At 32.6% G+C, this 13,378-nt stretch overlaps 1 protein-coding gene across 1 annotated transcript; it reads right to left on the bottom strand.

Annotated features, from left to right (window-relative positions):
- Window positions 1-1,233: 1,233 nt before the first annotated feature.
- On the bottom strand, window positions 1,234-6,806 carry LOC122591232 (dammarenediol II synthase-like). Its single transcript, XM_043763463.1, has 13 exons — window positions 6,513-6,806; window positions 5,864-6,052; window positions 4,875-4,964; window positions 4,544-4,738; window positions 4,378-4,462; window positions 3,738-3,904; window positions 3,455-3,643; window positions 3,015-3,371; window positions 2,721-2,929; window positions 2,479-2,622; window positions 2,136-2,394; window positions 1,950-2,033; window positions 1,234-1,744 (listed from the first exon to the last, which is right to left on the bottom strand). The coding sequence occupies exons 1-13, from the start codon at window positions 6,714-6,716 to the stop codon at window positions 1,634-1,636; spliced, it is 2,283 nt and encodes a 760-aa protein (XP_043619398.1). The 5' UTR covers window positions 6,717-6,806; the 3' UTR covers window positions 1,234-1,633.
- Between the last annotated feature and the right edge of the window lie 6,572 nt (window positions 6,807-13,378).

The raw sequence follows: 13,378 nt of genomic DNA, 5'->3' as shown, positions 1-13,378 counted from the left end.
TGATGCTTCATTATTATTATTATTAGCATTAGTTTCTGGAAAAAAGGTGTCGAACAAGTTTGTAATGGTATTTAACAAATTTTTAATGATGTAGCATCTGTAAATCGTGATTACTTTTTTGTTTTTATCCTTGATATATTCAATTTTGAAAGGTATTGTATAATTGTTTTTAAATATAAATTCATTCTTGATAACAAAAAATAAATAAATTTGGTTTTTCTCAAATTAGCTTGTTCAATACCTTTTAAAAAAGAACACTGCTATTGATTATGATGAGGTGTTAAAAAAATTTTTGGTTTTTCTCAAACTTGTTTATGCCATGAATGTGTAAAATTTGTGATTTGTTAGAGACAATTGAGATAAAATAAGTTTATATATATTATAATGTAATTTTAAAAACCAAACATGATTAAGGACAATGATAATGATTGTTTTGCATGTATCAAGCAACACTATTACAATGATAGTATTCTCTAGTATTTCTTTGCATTCCTTTTCCCATTCCTTCTTTACATTCCCTTTCCCATTCCTTAGCTTGAACCAAGCATACCCTAATATTTGAGTGGGATATAATATTGCTTCCCATACTATAAAATATGGAGAATTGTAAAATTTAAATAACAAAAAGTATGTAGTTCATAAGTGGCTTATATTTTTCGGTCAATAATCAACTTTCAACATCCAAACAAAACCAAGTCTTCTTGGTTGACCTGGTCAATAACAATGAGTACTGCATTTTCTATATTCCATGTCTGATATTTGAGTGGGATATATTATCAACATCACATACCAAAATATGGAAAATTGTAAAAATTAAATAACAAGATATTATATTACTTTTAATGAAATATATTTTTAAAAAATAAGAGTTTTTGAAAGAGTAAATATGTAAATGTTGTTGCATCTTAACTTTTTAACTAAGACAACACTTATTAATTAAATTCTAAACAAACATTTGTATATGACCTAAAAATTATTTTTGATTAAGTCCTTACCAGACATATCAATGTGTTGTTTGTTTACAAAATTTAATAGGAGCATATATGAATCGGCTCATCTAGTATTAAATTTTCAGGACCGACCTTGAAGTTACATGGCTAAGCCAATTGAAGTCTAGACGAAGACTCACCACTAGTCTTCGATTAGGTCGCCAAAGTTCACCACTAAATTGCCAAGATTAGGATAAGCAACATTTGGGGACAAAATTCTCTGCCTTTTTCTTTGCACGAGTACTACAAGAAAAAGTGTGTCCTTTTTTCATTTAATTTACATGTATTTGTGCTACATATTTACACTTGATTGAACATGAACATATAGGAAAAAAAACACTCATACTAAAACACAAGATAATAATAAAAACTTGGCAAAGGCACACGTGAGCTGCATTCATAGAAATCAATCAAGCCAGTTGTTGGGCTGTATGGGCTTGGATAGAAGATGGATCGACTGCCTTGATAACAATTGCTTAGAAGCCGTCTAATGAACTTGTGGAACTAGATATTGCATAGTCAATGCAATATTTTTGTTACAATAACATCATTGACTAAGATTATGATAATGAGATTACAATATATTGGACACATAGGCTGGCTTATCATTTGCACATATTTTCGGCTTACTTCAGGCTCTTGATTCAATTGACCCAAACTCGTTTGCGATATTCCCCAAGTGCCCAAAGTGGAAATATGTTCCTATATGCTGCATAATGCAACATGCAGTTCCTCATGTAGACTCCAGTAAGCTCCTGAAATGTTTATGAAAGTAAGATGTTATTAAAATGTTTGGCCAATAGTTGTAACAAAGATGGTTGAAAGAAGATGCAACATATGTTATGAAAATCTAGAAGCTAGTGACACGATGAAATTGGAGTCGAGAATCAAACCTTAATAACCTTAATCTACTTGTCTGGAAAATAATTTCATACAACAGAGGAAAAGATTAAGAATGACCTGTTGAGGAAAATCTCCATTATCCATCTGTGCATTAATCAAGATCTTGGCTGCTTTGTGCAAGGGTGTCGGATCTATTTCAGCCTACGATAATCAAGTAGAAAAAGAAAGAAATAATTGTATATTTGTGTTTAGTCCTTTGCTATCAAAAGCTTTTATCAAATAAAAAAGATATGAAAATCTAACCTGTCCACCTGACATAAGACCTAGCATAGCCCATGAAGTTTGAACCAGGTTCGTCCGATTTCCATCTAACGGTGTGTACACTTCACTGGGGCAAGACTCAATGCTCTCTCCCCACCCACCCTCTTCATTTTGTTTCGACAGAAGAAATTTAACCGCTTTACGAACTGCTTCACTATTGTCATATGTTCTTCCAGCAGATTCCAAGCCTACTAGTGCAAAAAATGTGCCATATAGAAAGCATATTCCCCAATAACCATACCTGCCAGAATTCATTGATTTCATAATACTGTTTGTGTTCTAATAATTCATAATGTCATTAAGTGCGTGAAGGTAATTAGTCTACCATGAACCATCTTGCCATTGTTTTTCCTCCAGAAAACAGATTGCTTTAGCCACGGAAGTTTCTATTTCTTTCTCCTTGTGCCCTGGGTGCAAGTGTTTGAAGGCTAAAAGGGCTTTGATACATGATGCTGTGCACTCAACATGCCTAAATCAAGCGAAATAAGATATATATTAGTGTATATATATCTGTCCATTTAGTAGCCTGACAGCTTAACCTTGGAAAGTAATTCATAAGGAGCTTACTCTTTCTCAACAATTATGTCTCCAAAAAGTTCTGATGGATTCAACCACTGCCATAAAAATTCCTTTGGGACAGGTTTTTCCCATATAGCGAAACCTCCACTTATAGGACTTTGAAAGTAAAGGAGGGCATCAAGGGCCTCGTATAATCGCTCATTATCGACTTTTTCTCCTGAAATTTCTTCTGGCATTTGGGATAGTAATAGAAGACACTGCAGGAGAATGTACAAATTTATTTAATTGATATGCAAAGAAAAAGCACAAAAGGGTGGTTGTACGTAGTGTGACTAGTATCACCTTAAATGCTTCGGCTGTGCAATCTGAGACAGCCCAACTTTGATCTTGGTCAGAGAAAGTCCACGACCCTTTAGTAAACTGCCGACACATTTTCAAAAAATTTCCAGAAGGATTTTGCTTGGTCTGAGATTCTTTGATATAGAAATTTGCTTTTTTAAGCGAATCACCATATTCTTCGACCATATCACTAGCTATTATTGCTTGAGTTGCAAGTGCACAATCCCAAAGTTGGCTCCCAAAACTATGCATTGTCATCCCATCTTCTGCTAACCACAAGAAATCAGGCACTCTAGCAAGGTGGTGTTTGAACTCATATCCGTTTGGGTTCTCCGCCCACCAACACATCATTTGCAAGCTCTGCATCCAAAACCATAACCAAGTTGAGTGTGTGTATTCATAGCATATTTCTTAAAGATTAATTCAAATCCTATTAAGCAAACCTTTTCGACACATCCACTGGTGATATATCTTGCTTCTTGAGCACTATAGCGCATTAGTTCAACTGCTCTGTTGAGACCTCTTTCTCTTAGCTTTGTAAAAGGCCAATACTTGAGGATTGGCTCACTCAAGTAATGAAGACCATCCCACAACAAATCTTGGACTGTTGAATGAGGGTAATAGAGATCTTCCTGCAGTCCATTAAAAATCACGTACACATATTATAGCATTAATCTCATTAAGATTTCAGACTACTGCTAGAGTTTTATTTATCATACTATTGACCTTGCTACAGTTGTGACGCTGTTTATTCCAGTTTATCTTGTGATATGGGATAGGATGCATTTCTTGTCGAAGTTGAAGAACAAGATCAGTTATTGGACCATGGAATTTTGTCCCGTACAGGTATGACATTGGCATATAGGTTGTCCGGCAGTAGCACCACATTTTGGCTACATCACATGTAAGGAAAATAGTTAGTGCAACTAAGTTCTGATTAACTTAGTGCTTGAAGCTATTTTATTTCCTTCTTTTGGTCGGTTCATTCATGTATGTGTCTTATTGCTGTCTTATGATTACAATTGAAGATATAATCCGCCATAAAATCTTACACCTATGCTCCTTCCGTCCCAATGATGTGCAACACTATGTATATTAGTCTGTCTCCGAAAAAATGTGACATTTCCTTTTTTAAATAAATTTCACACTACTAATTACGTGTTAACCCATTAGCAAAATATTACCCTTACAACGTATTATCCGTATCATAAAGTAGCAAAAACTGTGATCATCCAAAATTCGGAAACTGTATTCCTTGTATGATATTGTTAATGTTCTTTGAAATGTTGCGTGTTGAATGAATTTTTTTTAAATCCAAATAGCTGCTTTCATATGTCCTTTATTTTGGGACGTAATTTATGTAGACCTGGATGATATGGTAAAGTTTCAGGAAAAAGCCAAAATTCTGGTGGAATTGGATTGCACCCTTCCCATTCATATACCCCAAGCACCTGCAGAAAAAAGGTACCAAAAGTTAATTTAGCGGGTCATTACTAATTAATATGATACTGTCAAATGTGTGAGCTATCTACCGAGAGATAAGTTTTCCCCCAAGAGGGAATGGAGGTTGCCCCGCCATGGTCAAGTATCCACTTCCTGCCTTGTTCAACCGAACCATTTCCATCATTAGGTCCTTCTCCCAGCAATCGTAGAGCTACGTAGCTCAATGCTGACCCGATCATGGTACTGTGTCCCTCAATATAAAAGCCCCACCCTCCATCTTCATTCTAAAAAAATTCACTATAAAAATTTGTGAACTTTAACAACAACAGAAAAAATGGTCATCTGAAAAAGCTATTTTGCCCATGATTATAAATGTTTAGGCTGTGGTATAGGTATTGTGATAGGAGATATGGTTCTTACTTGATGATTGTAGATAAACCGTATCATTTCTCTTTTGTGTTCTCTTGTTAAATGTGTGTTGATGGTTCCACTGATGTACATCGCGATAACCTGCACATTTTACAAAATGGGTGGGTTGGGTACTTGGGTAATAGATCAAATGAACTGGGTAATGGTCAAATTACTCATATTTTTGAACTACATACAAGATATCATCTGATATTTTTTCATATAAATGAGATAAGATGCCCCTGTTTCTATTTACCAGAAATTAAGCTGTTGGAGTGTGATCATTTTATTATAAATCGCATGTTCGGGAATAGTTTAAGCCTACGGGGTCACACGAAATGACACGGTAACTCGATAATATTAATTGATATATTAAAGTAATATATTGATTAGTTTGATCACGAAATGATTAATTAAACATAATTAAAGGGTTAGTTATATTTAATTGATTAAAGAGAAGGATTAAAATGTGAAAATCGAAAAATGGACTTGGACCTAAAGTCCATGAGGGGGCTGTCCACTTTCAAGGGTAGGAAGGCCTTGATGTGGCTTATTTTCCAAGTTATGTTAACCCTAATTAAGCCCTATAAATAGAGGCTTAATTCTTGGTTTTTCACATACTTTTTCACATAAGCAATTCTCTCCTTTTTCTTCCTTTCTCTTTGAAGTGGCCGAAATTCCCTTTCTTTAGGGTGTTTCGACTTTGAAGTTTAAGGTTCAAGCAAAAGGTTTGTTTGGTTTGTGATCGAGTACTAGCATACGTTATTCGGGGTGTCTAGTGTGCGATCGTAGAGGGGTTTTGCTTTAAACCCTAAGCATTAATAATAATCTTATTATTATTATCTTTATTGGAGCTTGCATAAGGTACACGACTCAATTCTAGTCTTTGTTAATTAATTTGATTGCATATATGTTTCGAATTCTTCCGTTGTGCATACTCGTGATTATGTTTGTTTAGGTGTTCATATTCTAACATAAGCAAATATATATGATCAACTTACAAGGGGAGGAGTAAAAAACATAGGACCAGCATTTTCTGCAGGCCAGTGGCCATCCTTTGCTTGGATAGCACGGTTCAAGCGGACTGCTTTTTTTACTGCTACGGTAACTGCTTCATAGTTCACTTCCTCGTCCTCTGTTAACCTCGCTGGGGGTATGCTCAACACATCAATACCATTCTCTTTGATCAACTGCATTTATCATACAACTACTGTTGTAAGTTACGAGTAGTATATAGCCACAAAGCTCTCTAATTATGTGAAAGAACTTAATTGGTCCAATGCATTTTGCCAATCATATATATCATAAAAAACACGATCAATATGATTATGTGTATGATATGGCAGCAACTGTGATACAAAAAGCAATTAGTTCAATAACAATGTCTATAGAATGACACAAAATGCCATATATAGATCATAAATATATCAGGTAACAAGTTTTTGCATCATTCTAAGATTAACTGTTATTGTTCGAGATGATTTAACGAACACAAATCCAATATTTGCGCATGAAATACCAAGAGATGTATGTAGTAACTTTTGCTCATCTCCCAGTTGTAAGTGATTTTCTGAAGTTTCAAAGCACATAATTGTTGATATCCAACATTAATCAATCAATGTTACCAAAAATATTCATACAACTCCCAACCTGCATACGCATAAGTAAATCGCCACATGGATGAACACCGTTACTCCTATTGTTTCTGTAACAACGTCGAGCATCTTCAACTTGTTGTTTTTCTTCGGGAGTGCCTGCATCAGGGTCGAACTCCCAAGTCTGGCGTCCAACAAAGTTGTTGGTGCTAAACAAGTAAGGATCATTCCCCCCTTCTGCTATCTTCAACTTCCACATTTTTGTTTTTTTTTTTTCTTTTTAAGTAGTGTAGATAACTCAAAATCCAGTTGAAAGAGGATTGTACGATGGTGTGTGTGTATATGAATATGGAAATGGTGTTTATGGTGACATGGTTTATATAGACTTCACATCTTTTCTTAGTAATATTTTACTTGATACGGTAAATAAGAGCAACTAGCTAAGTAATTAAATTCATATTCATATCTCTTTCATAGTACATAGGCTTTTGACCTTTTGTAGAAAATTATGTTTCTGCATTTATTTGATCAAAAATCCTACGTACGGCTGGCTTGAAAACCAATCCGCTCAGACAAATAAACAAATCTGGCGGGGTCCAAGGCTGGGGTCTGTCAGGTCAGTTTGGAAAAATTTTATTTCCATTAAGTTGTTATAGTAAAAATCTCTCTGAAAAATTTAATTTTCGGAATTTAAGAGACTAAATTTGACAACTTTGTAAACCTGTGTAATTAACTGAATTTTGACAGTTAATGGGCCTGATTTGATATATACCTGTTTGTGATTGCTGGTCGATATATTCTTCTCTCTCTTTTCTGGTTTATACGCTCTCTAACATAAACACACAGAAAATTCTTGATTTTTGAATTGTATCCGAGTGAATAGTTTGGGTGAACCGCCAAAGTGATTCAATCTAAAAGTGATTACACGCCTTTCAGAGATTGATTATATCCGATTATCTGTTCGTTATACACGAATTTTCCCAACAGGTATGATGGTGGGGAGTACTGTTGATGGTAGAGGCGGCGTCGAGTAGTGTAAACAATTGATGTAAATTAAATATAATTGATGTAATAGGTTAATGGAGATATTTTAAAAGATAAATAAGTGATAGTATAATATAATTATTAAGTGTATTTTAAACATTTTTCCCCATGTAACTTTCAACATGAGATTACTTTTTTCTTTCTAAGAGATTATAGATTATAGATAAATTCCAAAACCTACTCAAATTTATATTTAAAAAGATAATCCTAATTAAAACTATTTCACCATGATTAACTCGCAATAATTCTTTGGTGAAAAGATAAGAGAGCTAGCACAAAAACACCTAAACAAAAAGTATGTTTAAATCATAGTATTTTAAGAAAAGTTTTCAAAAATAAAAATAAAATAATATTTTTAATTTTGTAATGGGAAACATGTACTTTAGTTTTCGGGATAAGTATCTTGTGATGTAACAAACTTTGAACGAATGTCTATAGTAAGATATAACTAAAGTCGTGTGTATTGTATGTAAACAACTCGAAAATAATGTTTATTGTATGGAAGAAAATGTATTCAACCAATTAAAATCAGACAAGTGACACCTCTATATGGTTGACACGTATGTTTTCTTACATACAATAAACTTTTTTTAAAGTTGTTTACATACAATACACAAAACTTTAGTTATTTCCTACTATAGACATTCGTCCAAAGTTTGTTACATTCCAGGATACTTATCCTTTAGTTTTTAGCCTTGATATCCTCGTCTTATAATGAAGTTTGGGCTTTGGGAGACCAAGGTTCAAATCCGAGCAAGCAAGGTTTTTCCCCAATTTAACGTCGTGCCTTCTGTAACAGTTAACTTGGTGGTCCCCCCCCCCCCCGTGGTTTCTTGACTTCGTGGATCGGTCGCTAGTGACTGTTTGCCCAATTGGATGTAATGACTAGCCGTCACGTAACACGAACGTTAAAAAAAAAAATTGAAAATAAAAATAACAACTCATAATTTAAATATGTTTCAAAATTTTCATTTGATTCTTAGAAATGGAAACTCATTCCATTCTGTAAAAAAAATAGAAATTAAAAACTAGAATATATTTTACATAACTAAACTAAACGCAACCTAATATTTCAATACATTTTTTAACATTTGTTCAATGAGATTTATATTCATCACTATTTTCCAACCAAATACTTCGTGTAATAGATATTTTTAATTAAAATTTCTCAAAAGTTAATTTTAAATAGCCTAATGAAGTTTAAAAATTTTGAAATCGCCCTAAACACATACTTAAGAATTTGATTGATTTTGTTTTTTTTTTCTTTTACTTTTTTCATAATATTTTAATTTGTAGTTTTAGGTAAAATAAAACAAGTATTAAAATAAAAACAAATAAAACAATAGGTTTTCTTTTCACTGAAAATCACAGTGCATCATGAAAATCATTATGCATCAATTGTTTCGTGAATTTTTATGCATCAATTTAACCATAATTTAAGAATCGGGATCTTGCCTTATTTATTTTACTTTGATATTTGTTTTACAATACTGAACCTTTTCAATTTGTCACTAAGTTCTTAATGTATTTTTCTTATTAGTTGTTAAGTGCCTTAAATTAATTGGTTGAATTTAATGACAGACATTTCAATCGCTTGTAGGACACTCGTATTAAACAATACTGGCTGATCGAAGGTGACTAATCATGGTCGATTGTTGGCATGATACAAGCCACACAAATGTAGTGCATGGAGTACGTACGCCTAATGTATCGGCGGTAAAACTTTTTGGCACTAAAAAAGCCTCTAGGTTAAGGGCCACAAATTTGACCCATCAACTCAAAAACCAAAATGCACACGTACCTAAAATCTTGGTCATCCGATCATAATGCTCATACGTAATTACCAAAGGTCATGATACAATATATAACATATATATACTAGGTTTTTTACCTGCATGATGCGTAATCTGTTATAAATAATATATTGTTTAAAGTATGCGGTGTTAATATACATTATAATATAAGGGTATCTGTACAATGTGGTGGCGATGATGTGATAGTCGCTACAACCGTTGGTAACGGTAACGTTGTCGAGTGATGCTGGTAAATGGTAATAGAAGGTGTTAGACTAAAAGGATCAGAATGAATCATCATTTCTTTAATTAAATAGATCTAGACTTATCCAGCAAGACAACTAGTAAATCACAATTGATTTTGTTTGTCATATTAGCCCATATATTTCTTGTATAAATAGAGGACATAACAAAGATGTAATGATCATCAAATTATTAATACAAAAAACCATTATTCTGACTTGTTATCAGAAGGTAATTAATGAAAAGAAACAGTGAAGATATTTGAAAAAAGTAAATGACATTTGATATAAGTTAATTTATTAGAGATAAAATGATAATCTCGGATGCATATTTTTTATAAATGTAACTTTTAATAAGAAATAAGAAATTTCATAAAAAGGAATTAGAATTTTTATACAATAGTATAAGTTATATAGTCATTCATTTTGTATTTTTGTCTTAAGCCCTCCCATAGATTATACATTTATACTCCTTAGTTTATCACTTTTTATGTTGCAAGTTGTAAGGGCTACATACTTGGAATGGGCTATCTTTATTATAAACACGAGCAAGATTAATTTTGAATCTCTGAATATATTTTGCTAACGTGATTTAATTTATTAATTTGTTTTTAGCTCAATTTGAGATATTTATCATTTGATTTAGTTGTTTTTTGAAAAAAATGGCGAATTTCATATTTAATTTAGTTGGTTGAATGACTATGGATCGATGATATTAGTAGGGTTGTAAACGAACCGAACGAATACGAACAAAACCTTGTTCATGTTCGTTCGTTTAACTTAACGAATGATTTACGAACAGACTAACGAACACAATGTTGTATTCACAAACGGACTAACGAACATAATGACTTGTTCATGTTCATTCGTTTGTGTTCATGAACGAATGTTCACGAACACTAATAAATAAACACAAACAAAGTTTTTATAAAATAAGTATTTGTATCTAAACTTTTTTCTTAAAGTACAGATAACTAGGTAGGTATATATAATATATGTGTATATCAATTATATGATATAAAATAAATATCTATATTTAAACTACTTTTTAAAATATAGTTGATTAGGTATTAATATATGTAAACGAATATAAACGAACGAATATTCACGAACATAAACGAACTATTGTTCATTAACAACGGTACACGAACATAAACGAACGAAAAACATCCTTGTCTCTGGAGATAGAGGTCATGGGTTCGATCCTCATTCCATGCAAAGGTTGGAGGGTCTTTTCTACCATTTAGGTAGAAACTGGAAGCAGCCTCTCTACTTAGGTAAAGGTAAGGTTTGCCTACATCTTAACCTCCCCCATACACCGTTGAGGTATTGGGGCTCAAAGTCCGCAGAAGGCGGCACTGAGCAGTTACTTACTTACTTACTATATTATCGAACGTTCATGAACATAAATGAATGAACGGAAGCTTTGTTTATGCTCGTTCATTTAACTAAACCAACTTCACGCCGAACATTTCATGGACAATTCGTGAAATATTTGGTTCGTTTATAGCCGTAGATATTAGGGTGGTTAGGCTACTTGGTTTTAATTAGTTCCATAATTAGCTGAAAGGTATACGTGAGGTACTATATAAATTTAATGATCGATCGGTTGTAAGTTGTCAGCCCAATAAATATAACACGTACCTGTCGATCGTATGATCATAAAGTAATGTGGGAGCACCGCGCGCATACCGAATGATCACATGTTTTTTTACGTAATCTAGCTAGTTTATCTATATCTATACTCTCTTATAATACAAATTAAATAATTTATTTTCGGAATCTCTTAAAATATTTATACCATACATTTTTTATCTTCTAAATTACCTTCATTAATTCCTTAAATCACATGATTTATTTTACATCAATTATCTATTTTACTCGACGCCGTTGACACTAAAGTCACCACCACCACCACCAACATATCGCCGCCTACACCGCCACATTACGCGGGTATTCATCTAGTACTCACAAGTCACAACTGGTGAACTTTAAGGTATCAAATATAGTACTAAACTACTAATGTAATGTTTCCATAATAGCTTTTACGTGAAGTTCCTAACTAATTACTGATCTTTTTTTACATAGTTTTAAATGTTAAACATTGGTGTGAGACTACACGCGCGTTAAACTTGTACATTTAAATAAGGATTAAAAAAATGGAATATTGCCAATGTTGATTTTAAGGAAGCAAATTAACCAAGTCAACTAATAAAGCAAGTCAACTAATGATAGGAACTAAATGAATATTCCAGCCAACGTACCTTAAGTATACATAAATAAATGTTATACGTACGAGTAATATAATTAGATGCAATTGTTATAGTATATGTACAAAGTTTTAATTAAGGGTAATGATTAATCCTCCTAAGTTATTCGCTTACAAATCCTCCTAATTAATTGGATTGTGACATGTGAAAAATCAAGGGGTGAGATTAAAAAAAAGAATTAGTGAATTACATGTGTTAACAAATTGATATATTAAAAGGATTTTTAGGAGGAATTGTTAGGAAGATTTACCATTTTCTTTTATTTAATTATATATATGCATGTTAATTTTTGACAAGTGATAGCTCAGAGCACTAACAATTGCTCAAAAATAAAATGGTCTTGCTCTTGTATATGTTAACTCTGCCTATATAAAAGTCACTACTGTCAAATTTATGTATCACATAGCGTAGCGCAAATAAATAAATAAACATGTTCTTTCTTTCTACCCCAACTATATTGAAGTTGACTTGTTTTTGATATATGTTAGAAAAGACGAATCCTTGTGCAAAGTTTAAATAATACCTTCAATATTATACGAGTATCTACTGTATTACCAATGATATCTAATCTCTGCTCAAAACAATACAGATAATTGCCAATGATGATTAGTCAGACTGACTAGAGGCATTTCTAGGTTTTACCCAGGGTCTTAAATTACGTTCGATCTTTAAGGATGACAAGTTTTAGGGTTTTTCCTTCAAATACTTGTAACAGCCTATAGTCAACATCTCGTTGTCTATATGCAAGGCTTTACAATTATACAGTGAGGTTTCCGTGATGTTGTATTTCGACTGAATTAAACATACACTTAATTAAATTTTAAACAACTTTTCAAAAAAAATTAAATTTAAAACATAATGTGAGATATAATTTAGTTTCTTTAGCCAAGTAAATGTTTCGAATACCATACATACACAAAACCGGCAACCATTGCAATAAATGGATGTTGTTAATACTTCACGTACAAAAAAAAAAAGAAAAAAAAAAGGATGACGTGCCTAATAAACGATGGTAACCGTAGTAGTGGTTTGAAAGTTAATTACGTATTAATGTATTATGATATGATCAATTAAAGAAAAAAGGAAATCCTAAAACATATAAAAGCATATTGCATGTTCCAATGGGTGAGAAGCTCCACGAATCTCAACCAAATTTTATATTAAAAACAATTTTAGGATTTTTGATCCAGTTTTCCCACTTTAATCAATGATAGTCAATTTTCTTGCTCTATTCCAAATATGTACTTGCTAGCCTTGGCCGGATATTCGAAAAATATACTCGTTCCTAATGTTATTTAATCTCATGATACTTTCCCTCGTTCAAAAGATATATTGTCCCTCCATTCTCAGACTGCGCTTACAAAGAAACACGCAAAATTCCATGCGGTGCCTAGTTATAATCAGGGCCGTCTCATGGTTTTTAAAGGCTATGTTCTATACTAAAATAGGCTCCATATTTTAATAATCTCTAAAACGTAAATCATGATTGTTCATATCTTCGTGTTTATATAGAGTGATAAACTAAATTTAAAGTAAGGATAATAATGATAAATAAACAAAAAATAATTAATA

Source organism: Erigeron canadensis, chromosome 3 (genome assembly GCF_010389155.1).
Source record: "Erigeron canadensis isolate Cc75 chromosome 3, C_canadensis_v1, whole genome shotgun sequence".
In the NCBI taxonomy this organism is placed as follows: domain Eukaryota; kingdom Viridiplantae; phylum Streptophyta; class Magnoliopsida; order Asterales; family Asteraceae; genus Erigeron; species Erigeron canadensis.
Note: the sequence above shows the minus strand (reverse complement) of the source record. Positions and strands in the feature narration are given on the sequence as shown.

Coding starts and splice junctions, on each gene's coding strand:
- LOC122591232 (XM_043763463.1), bottom strand. CDS start 6,716: ATGTGGAAGTTGAAGATAGCAGAAGGGGGGAATGATCCTTACTTGTTT. Junction 3,644..3,737: donor AGCGTCACAACTGTAGCAAG/GTCAATAGTATG, acceptor AATGGACTGCAG/GAAGATCTCTATTACCCTCA. Junction 2,395..2,478: donor CAATGGCAAGATGGTTCATG/GTAGACTAATTA, acceptor GAATTCTGGCAG/GTATGGTTATTGGGGAATAT.